The sequence below is a fragment of the Elephantulus edwardii genome, unplaced genomic scaffold, assembly GCF_000299155.1.
Source record: "Elephantulus edwardii isolate Elephantulus edwardi_28Jun2011 unplaced genomic scaffold, EleEdw1.0 scaffold00088, whole genome shotgun sequence".
NCBI classification, from domain to species: domain Eukaryota; kingdom Metazoa; phylum Chordata; class Mammalia; order Macroscelidea; family Macroscelididae; genus Elephantulus; species Elephantulus edwardii.
Window position 1 is genome coordinate 9,115,149 of NW_006399838.1, and position 10,552 is coordinate 9,125,700.

The following is a 10,552-nucleotide window of genomic DNA, read 5'->3' on the forward strand; positions in this document are numbered from 1 at the left end:
TCAGCTTCCATTTTCATATGAGTCTTTAGACCAATCTTTCCCCGCCCCCTTGTAAAATCTGCTTTAGCCCTAGATGTTCAAAAGTTCTAAAAGAATCTGGTCTTCCTCAGATTATCTATCAAACCTATTTCAGCATCAAAATCCATCTTGCTGGAGTCATCGTAAGCAGCACTGTTTGTTCACATAGCATTTAGTACTTATAGTATCCCTAGCATATATGTGGAAGAATCTAACTAGGAAAGCCTCTTCTTGTGAATGCGTACATATTCTATATTTTCATATGAAGGAATCTCAGTAAAATAATCTTTTCCCATGCTCAGCACCACACTTCTCTGCCAGGGCTGTCCTGCGCATCTAGGGGTATTTGCAATTATGTTCTTGCCTTTACCTCACTGGACCACAGTAACCGTGACACGGAGCATGAAGCCAAAACACAAGGAATTTCTTCTGCTCCCAGGGTTTACCCTGATCCCACAGTTGTGGACGTACTTTGATAAGACTGTTCATGACTTCTTTGCCCCTTTAAAGAATAATGGAGCAAACCACACTCTGGACTCTGAACCTTAAAAATCAGAATGATAGCTACCCTATCTGTTTGGGGGATTATCATTATGATAAGAAGGGGGCTATTTATTCTCGGCACTTTTGAGAAATTGTTCATTAATTGACACATCAACACTTGGCAGAGATAGTTTGCAAGGATGATTTTATAATGCTTGAATATATTTGAGTTTTACCCAGCACATTCCTGTTTAGACCACAAAACCTATTTAATGATAGGTGAGTCCCTTCAATATATAAGTCATTCGATTTTTCCTGAAAGGCTATTTGGGCATTGTTGTTGTTGTTATGTGCTGTCAAGTCACCTGCAATTCATAGCGACCCTATGCACAACAGCCCTAAACTCTGCCCTGTCCTCTGACAATCGCACTGTCTCTGACACACCCACCCGATTACCCCAGTCACTGAATCAATCCATCTCATCGAGGGTCTTGCTCTCCTGCGCTGTCCCTCCACCTTCCCAACTATGACATCCCTTCTCCAAGGACTGATCTTGCCTTAAAACATGTCCTAAGTATGCTAGACAAAGTTTCAGAATCCTTGCCTCCAAAGAGCAGCCTGATTTAACCCTCTTCAGGGAGAACCTGTTCGTTTTCCTAGCAGTCCATGGTATCTTCAACACTCTTCTCCAGCAATGCAGCTCAAAGGCATCAATTCTCCTTCTGTCCTCCCTAGTCATTGTCCAGCTCTTTGACACATAGCAAGTGATTGCAAAGACCGTGGCCTTTATCAGGTGCACCTTAGTCTCCAGAGTGACATTGTTGCTCTTTAGTACTTTGGAGCGGTCCCTAACAGCAGACTTTCCCATTGCAATACATCTTTTAATTTCCTTTTTAATTTTGGGCTTTAGAAATGATAATATATGATTATGTATTATTGTCATGGCAGGAGTCCAGAATGAAGGCCGCACAGTGCAGTGGACTTGGGAGGAAGGCTTGTATAACAATGAAAGAGTTTTTCTTTTACTCATCAAGGAGAAAAGTGAACTGGGGGGCGGGGAGGAGGTGGCCAGGGAGAAAAGTGCAATAATGAATGACTGGAAACCCTAAGTCTCTGTAAACCTTCATTAAAATTAATTTTTTTAAAAAAGAAATAATATATACCCTAAAACTCCTTGGAAATAAAGGCTTAACAGACATGCAAATATATGCATCAAATTCAAAAGGTAAATGCAGATTTAAATCATTATGAGAGTCTGAATTCCTCTGTTCAGCTCTTGACATACAAGTCTTGATATTCCATCCGTTACCAATGAGTCTGTCCGTGGAGTTCCTGAGGCGGGGAATCTTTACGACGGGAAAAGGTGGCCATCTTTCTCTCATGGAGTCACTGGTGAGGTCAAGCTCTGACCTTTCCCTCAGCAGCCCTTGGTGTTACTAACTTCACCACCAAAACTCCTTTTGCTGTCCCCACATGGTTTTGTCTGTCATCACAAAAGCCGGGGACAATGTAACCTTTTCTTTTCCACTTTAAATAAGTTCATTTATTACAAAGGAAAGATAAGTACTGTAAAGGCTTGCTCTTGAATCTGTGGTTTAAAAGTAGTTGTGGTGCTTTGTTTTAGATTTTAACGTTGAAACAGAGATGAGAGCCACATGGAGATAAAATAGAAGAAATAGTATTGGGATGTGAGCTTCACAATGTTCATTGAACGAATTTCCATATAAGCCTCTTTTCATTCCTATTGATAGTTTATCTGAATGATCAGAGAAAGAATTTGGTAATTATAAAGCTATTATTCCTTGGCTTTAATTTCTTACTTTTATGCGGAGTAGGATGAACCATCTCCTCCTATTTGATTAACTGCCTCTGAAAACCCACTGGAGGGTCAGCTATGCATTGATTCAAAAAAGCTTGATGGTACAAAACAACAACATACCTTTTATATCTATGTATCTATCTGTCTATTTCATCTATATCATCTATCATCTATTATCTTTCAATCTATCATCCATCTTATCTGTATCTATCTATCAACCATCCATCTTGTCTGTATATCTCTCTCTATATCTAAAATACTATTGTTTTTATATAGAGACATATATATTATAGCCAAACATACTGGATTATTTATCCATTTTGTTCTCAAATATCTGACTTTGTATATATCTCCAGCAAAGATTCTCTACTTATATTTTGACCTTTATTTGTTGATAGTTTCTTTCTTATGTTGGGGTATCTTTTTACTATGTGCCAGAGAATTAGGAATGGATAAGTTACGGAAAGTCTTTTCTTAAATTATCATATATATTAATGTGAAAAATAATTTGTCTTTGCCCCACCATCTCTGTTTAGCATTAAATAAGTATTTATTTTTAGATTTTCAGTGTTAAAACTTTAAGTAACCTGCCCTTCTTATTAAAGATATGAAATCTTAGGAAAAAATAATGGTATTTTTTTAAAGGGCATAACCTCTGTGATTTCCTGAAAAAGCTTATAATTCCCTGAAGTTCTCCTAGTGAACCTTTCTAGTAAATACTAGGTTTTCTTGGCTATCTCAGTTAACATTCTTAGGCTTTCTCACTAGTAATTATTTGAACCACATAGGGTCAAGTAGTATATTTCCAAATGTAATATTTTTGTTATCTAAAAATTCATATTTTGAATAAATACCTCTTTCCTTTGTTACTAACTTTCTAAAAAGAAGAGATTTTCATGTAATGAATTAAATGAGTTCATTTTTAAGTATTGATGTAAATATTAGGAATATTCTTTTGCAGTCAAGAATGCAAATTTAAAAGGGAGCATCTATTTCAGCTTCAGTAGTACAGAGTATTAAGTTTCTTGGCTGAAAGAACACTGTATTTGATAACCATTATTCTATAATTTAATTTAGGTAAGTAGAGGAAACTCGGCAGTATTTTAAAAATGTTTCCTTTTCATTTCCAAATATTTTACTCAAGGTTTAGTTACATGATAAAACAAATTAAAATAAATGCTAATTTCTCAAAGGATAGATTGCAATAAAGATATCAACACAGAAGTAATTTTTGTTTTTGTTTCAATTTTGCTCCCAGTTACAACTGCCTGATCAGAGAACTTGGGTAAGTTTCCTACTTCTATTTTTGACTGAAACAATGTGGCATTAAAAAGAAAACCATTTACATTCTGAATTGCAATACAGATGAGAAGTGCACGGAGCCCCCTCCACTAAGTGACATGGCAGCAGCAAATGTCTTCCACGTTTGTCAAATTGCATAGTGCCTTCATTTATAATTGGTCGTTTACGTGCTACAAATTATTTATAGAAAGAGGTTTATTCTATGCATTTGACCCATACCTGGTAATTATTCCTTGATGTGGAACTTTTTCCGGGTACCTGGGAACATGTTGTTAAAAGAGGCTTCGACATGGGTCAGTAAGTGAAAACAACCACTATTTGGGGCGACGCTTTCACCAGCGTATTAAAGATGCTTTTGATAAAAGTTTCTGAAGGATAAAACCTCCACTTAGATGTAGACACAGGCTGACATTAGAATCCGCAGCCATCTATCCCAGGGCAGAAATTGGTTCTGCCTATTTGAAGAAATAAGGCTAAATGCTTAAAAATCCGTATCTGCCTAGTAAATGGATGTTTTAGCATGGAGCCTCACTTCCTCTCCTTTCCATTACTGTTCCTGCATTCAGTCAATTATTAGTTAGTGGTCCTGGGGACAGCTTTGCTCTTTATTGGAGAAGACAGTCAGTAGACAGAGATTTTTTTGTGTATTTAGTTTTCACCTGCAACTAAACCTTGGGGCCATTGAAATAATATATGTTCCACAATTTCTTCAAATACTTTTACTTCTCTTTATTCTCTTTTTCATTAAAAACTATGCTGGATTCTGAAGGATGGAGAAAGCATTTAATTGGCTGTAACTCAGTCATGCTATAGCTTCGTAGAAATGAGTGAAGGCTACAGCACTTGAGTATTTACCTGTTTCTTCTTTCTAATGTTAGCTTTTCTTTACCACCAAAACCTCCACTTTATTCCTTCATTCCTTCTATACAATATGTGATTAACTGCAATTTTTTATTGTTCTGACAGAACTTTTTTTCTTTTAATTTTATACTAGCTTACTTACAAAGTTTATAAACATTGTTTTTCACATTGGATCTTTCCCATTTCCTTAACTACCCCCTTCCCTCCCCCCATCAAGTTTATGACCCTATGATTGCCCCCCCCAACCTGATACCTCTGCCCCCGCTTAGATCCTCATAGATGTTTAACTATTTATCTATTTCTTCACTTTTAAGTGTCATGTTCATTTAACAAAATTTTATTGTTGTTTTTTATTGCTGTTAAGTAACCCTAGTAACAAAAAGCCTTTCTAGAACTAGCGTCATTTCTCCAACTTCATAGAGTTTCCAGAGGCATGTGGTTTAGGAAGTGGATGCCACTCCTGCTTCCAAACTTGAATCAGTCTGAATCAATCACGATGGGTAACCATTGTACAGTGTTAGGCCACCTATGGCCCACTTGTTCCAGTATGGCATTTGAGACTCCAATGGCAAACGGTTCAGTGTCACAGCAAACCCAGATTACTTCAGCAGAGCAAACTGACCAGAGTGCTGTAGGACATAGAAGACTGTTCCTCCAAAATAATAAGAAGGGATTAAAATATAATCCCTCGACCCAACTTTTAAATATAAGGGCCCTTAGTTAGAGTTATGCAGTGTTGTTTTTATGTGCCATAAACCCAACTCCTAGCTAAGTCTCCAGAAGTTTTTCAGAGGCTATAAAATGTACAAGAGGATTGTTCATCTTTGTTCTAAGGAGAAGTCGGTGGATTCAAACTGTCTACCTTTGAGTTGGCAGTGTAACTCCTTACCCCTTGACCACCCTTCTCTCATCATTCCTGCCTATGTCTTCCTCTGACCTTCCATGTAGAGGTTTGCCTGGGTGTCTGCTTCTCCTGCCTGAAGCCTTTATTGATTGAAACGAACTCCATTTCTTTAGCGGCTTTAAGTTTAACGTATTGTCCTCCATGGATGGCTAATGATTCTACAAATGTACAAACCCTATGCAGATTTTCACTCAGATTCTCATTCCGGATACAACTGCCTTTGCATTCATTAGGTGGGAATACACCCATTCTATTGAATCAGAGGGGTTTTGTTCTTTTTTTTTTTTGAGTTATAGTTTACGTTTATGTTCTAAAATTTGAGGAGCCCTGGTGGTACAATGATTAAATCCATGGCTGCTAGTCGAAAGGAACACTCCAGCCTTTCCATTGTAAAGTGTACAACCCTGGAAATCCCAAGGGACAGTTCTTTTCAGTAATAGAGATTAATGTGTGTTCGAACCAATGTGACCACTATGGATATCACTATAAAACATAGATATTAGTGGGAAGTATTAAAGGCATATCTTTATAATTTTGGGGAGAGAAACTCTAAATGGTTTCATGATTATGACAGATATGATACATGGAACCAGATAAGTCTAAAATGAGAATAGTTCCTTCTCTCCCAAATGACCATGATTTTGAGATTTGTCAAGATTATCAAGTGAATTAAATATAGAAAACTGGTAGATTACAACTTTCCCAACATAAGTTATTTATGAAAGGTTAGTTATTTTATGATAAAAGCATGTGCAATCTAATTTGTGAAATATTAGGGTACCTTACTCATTGAGCTGCTGTACATATCATTTCATAAAATCAGGCTGTCACTTTAATAGTTTTAGTAGGAAACTTTTATCATCAATTATTGGCTGTCAGATAATAAATATTAATCTGAATGCGTAGGTCCCACTTGATGATATCTTGCCTGTTGAAATGTTTTTAAAATACTTTATTTAACTAGAGAGATAGCCGCATTTTTTTTGTAAGGGCTAGGGAATTATGTCTAAGTATTAGTTTGCGTCAGTATAAAGTTAATAGCCTCTCTGGGACTGAAAGGGGGTAAAACAACTTCCTCTTCCAGACATCTGACTGCAGATACCATCAACAACTATTATATATGAAAATAAAAATTACTGTTGCATAGGGAAAAAAAACACTGTCACTTACTGATATGAGATTAGTCTATGACATTAATGGGTCACAAAGCAATTTTTCTAAAATAAGAGATCTACAATTTTTTCTTCTTTATTTTTCCTATTCCCAGCAAATTTCACTTTTCATTCTCTTATTTATGGTGGTATGCATTGCCCTTGTCATTTAAACAGAAAATTATATAGCTAATTTCTGCCTTGCTTATCCCAATTTGCCTTGATTTTTAAAACATTAAGTCAGATGTCAACATAAATGTCAAAACTTACTACTACTTTTATAAACTGTATTATTTATGAAGGAACAGCATAGGAGTCAGTCTAGAGCCCAGAAGAAAGTTGGAGTTGGACTCATACGTTTGATGGTATTGTTGTTACGTGCCATGGTGTTGAGTATGACTCGTAGTGACCTTATACACAACAGATCTGAGCCCTGTCCTATCCCTTGCCAACTTCACAATCTCTGACATACTGCTGCAGTCCATTGCTGCAGTCACTGTACCAATCCACCTGGTTGAGGGTCTTCCTCTTTTCCATGTTTTCGAACAGAATCTCCTCCTCCAAGGAATAGCCTGGCCTAGCAACAAGCCCAAAGTATGTGAGAGGAAGTTTCACCATTTTTGCCTCCAAGGAGCATTGTTTCTTCACCTTCTCCAAGACACATCTGTTCGCTCTTTTGGCAGTCCATATTCAGTACCCTTCTCCAGCACCACAGCTTAAAGGCATCAATTCATCTTCTGTCATTCTTAGTAATTGCCCAGCTCTCAGATGCATAGCAAGTGGTTAAATATACCATGGTCTGAATCAGGCACACCTTAGTCTCATACGAGGGACTGTAGTGGCTTCAAATTAAGAAGCTGTGCTGCAATCCCAAAGGCAAACAGTTTGAATCCACAAGCTGCTTCCTGGGTGAAGGATGGGCAATCTCCTCTTGTGTGATTTACTGTCTCTGAAAACCTGCTGAAGGGTCATCTATGAGCCGGTTCTGACTGGATAACACACCACAACACCTGTTAACAGTGCTTAAGAGGGAATAGGAATAAGAATGCACTTGGTATATCATCTTAATCCAAAAGCATAATCTGAGGTTGGTCCCAGTGTTGTGTAACGCCCACAATTAGAAGGGATCTAAGCCACTACTTTCTTTCCTAATGGAGGAACGTATTCTTTCCAGCTGAGGCAAAGTGCCATGAGAATAAATTTTACGAAGAATGAGAGGAAAGATTCAGTGATGACTTTTATTCTGCTTCAGGGGTTGCTAGCTGAACAAAGAGACAAAGGTGTTACTGGTGACCTTCCAATTCTTTCCCATCTTTTTTCTCTTCCCCGCCCCGCCCCCCCCCCCCCCCCCCCCAATTCTCTCCTCTTCTCGTTTGACAGCAGAAGCTCAAGCTGAGGCGGTTTTTTAAGAGAAGCATTTGAATAACCCCTATTTTTTTTGTATGATCTTTAAGAATGCCATTATGTAGTCATCAAGCTCATAATCTGTGTTCCTATTTCTTAATGGTTTTCCCAAATCAAAACAGTTTGAGATAAACTAATCACAGTCATCTTTCTTCCAAAGGAGAGATTAGCAGCTACTAAAGCAAGACACATTTCTCAACGGCCCGTTGCTCTGTAGTACATTGAAGGACTTCGAGTTTTCTGTGGTCTGGATGAAAGCTGAGAAAAAGAATGGTCATGAGTCAGCTATTTTCCATATATAAGAAAGCGTGTTTCTATAAGACGTTGCCATGGCAATCTGTGTCTGTCAGAAGCGCAGACGCTTGAATGATTTAAAACCACTAGATAATGAAACTTTACTGAGATATTAAATGTACATAAATTAAACATTTATAACCATCATCCACACACTTACTATTCTTCCCAATAAATACATGTGACAATGACCCTCACCCTTGCTAATCAGTTTGAAGGCCAGGGGTCGTTTTTCACTCAGAGAATTTATTCCACGACACAGATGAAACATCGAAATTATTTTCCATAAGGAACACTTAAGAGGAATGCATTTAAATGGTATCGCCTATTTTCTGATTGGTTTTTCCTAAAATCCAATGTGATGGGGAAATGCTAATGTCCCGGCTGGGGGTGAGGGTGGGGATAGTGGTCACATTCAGCAGAGATGGGTTTCCTCCATCTGCTCTGAGAAGCAGCAGCAGCATTCCATTTCTCTGCCCCATGATCAGTTTGTGTCAAAATCCTTCATCGTGACAAATGCGCTGTCCACTTGCATCTGTGCAGAATGTTTTAGCAGCTGAATGATTATGAAGCAAACCCCTGAGCTTCGAGCCCCGACTGCCTCCCCATGCGTTCACATTTGCTGTCTGACAAGTAAATGGATCTTGACTTTCCTCTGAGATATATATATATATTTTTTTTTTTAACACCATATTCGATGAAAGACATTTGGCAAATTGGGAGTGGTACCCTGCACATTGTAATTTGTAGCTCACATTAGAAGTCTGGGCATGAAATGAGAGGGCAGGCTGCAGGCTAAAGGGAAGAGAGAGAGCTAATGAGAACATGAATAGTCATTTGAAGAATCAAGCCTACATCATTCCCTTTGTAAGAGGGGGACCTTGTTCACGTTCACACAGTCTACAGGATGTATTTCCCACATTTCCTTTTTAAGTAGGAAAATTTCTCTTTCCATTTTTGACCTTGAGGTCTCTAAATCAGGCCACTATCTCTACCCTGCTGTCTCATCAGCGAAAGAATGAGTCATTTGGGTTGACCAGTTGCAAATGTGCAGTTATAGGGATGTCTGATGGCCTAGTGGATAAGGAGCTGGACTGGCCAACTCAGTCAACAGGTGGTTCAAATCTACCAGCTGCTTTTCAGGAGAAAAGATGGTTAATCTTCTCTGATGCAGTTGATAGCCTTGAGAGACTCTTCTCCCCAGGAGAGTCAGCTGTAAGTTGGTTCTGACTGACTCAATGGCGATGAAAGTGAGGTCAAAGCTCTTGCATGGAGTCTTTGGATCTGTTATTCCAGCACAATGTGTAAGGCACAGAGTGCACATACTTCTGTGAATAGTTTTTTTAAGCTCCCCTGTGACTTAAGTGCCCTGAGAACTAAGTAAGAAATAGATAAGCTAATTTACCACGGTGATCTGAAAGTTTAGTTTCTTTTGACTTAAACATTCAGTAGTAAAGAGCTTCCAAGTAAAATGTGAAAAGTGAGGGAACTGCATTTTGGGAAGGTCAAAGGAAATGGGTTCATGACTGTATCAGTGGCATTAGAGACTAAATTTATTTAAAAAGTAAATGATACACTTTGGTCATGACATTGCTAAACGTATGTACAGATGAATTAAAAACGTCCAGATTATAGGTGAAAATATTAAGTTGTTGGAGGGGAAGAATTAGGTGAGATAGTTTTTCTTTAAGAATATTTTTCTAAGCATATAGTTACACTAACTGCTCCCTTTTTCTTTTAGCACAAGCCAAGTTATATGAAGTTAAAATAATATAGGTTATAATGAACTGTCATGACAACTCATTCTTTGTCTACAACAAATTAATATTTCATCAACATTCTTTGCTTATGAGCCCATTTGAAAATCTGGGCTATCCAGATATTAATTTAACACAGTCTTAGGCAGTATGCCTCTTACATACTTAATTTTTTTTCTTTTCTTTCTGGGTTGCACATATTTGGCAAAAGCTGCAGCATTTGGAATGCTTGATGTTCTTTCATACTGTGAGCTCTTTCCTTATGACTCTGTGGTTCCTGGAACTTGTCTCTGTAATCTGTAGTTTGTTGTTAAGATCCTTAATAGAATAGTGATACTATCAGTTACTTTGTTGTTGTTATGTGCCTTCCAGTCGCTTGTGACTCATAGCGACCCTATTACAACAGCCCTAAACTCTGCTCTGTCCTGTGCCAATCGCACTGTCTCTGACACTGCCATCCCGATTATCCCAGTCATTGAATCAATCCACCTCATAGAGGGCCTTCCCCTCCTGCGCTGTCCCTCCACCCTCCCAAGCATGATGTCCTTCTCCAAGGACC

At 38.2% G+C, this 10,552-nt stretch overlaps 1 protein-coding gene across 5 annotated transcripts in view; it reads left to right on the forward strand.

Annotated features, from left to right (window-relative positions):
- The window catches only part of MECOM (MDS1 and EVI1 complex locus), a 389,661-nt gene that overhangs the window by 356,171 nt on the left and 22,938 nt on the right, over positions 1-10,552 (forward strand). For 3 of the 5 annotated variants that reach the window (XM_006890373.1, XM_006890372.1, XM_006890370.1), the window contains one exon: positions 3,579-3,605. The exons of the other annotated variants lie outside the window; for them this stretch is intronic. In XM_006890373.1, coding sequence (XP_006890435.1) covers positions 3,579-3,605 — 27 coding nt within the window. The remainder of the gene's footprint in view (positions 1-3,578; positions 3,606-10,552) is intronic. 5 annotated transcript variants of the gene reach the window in all.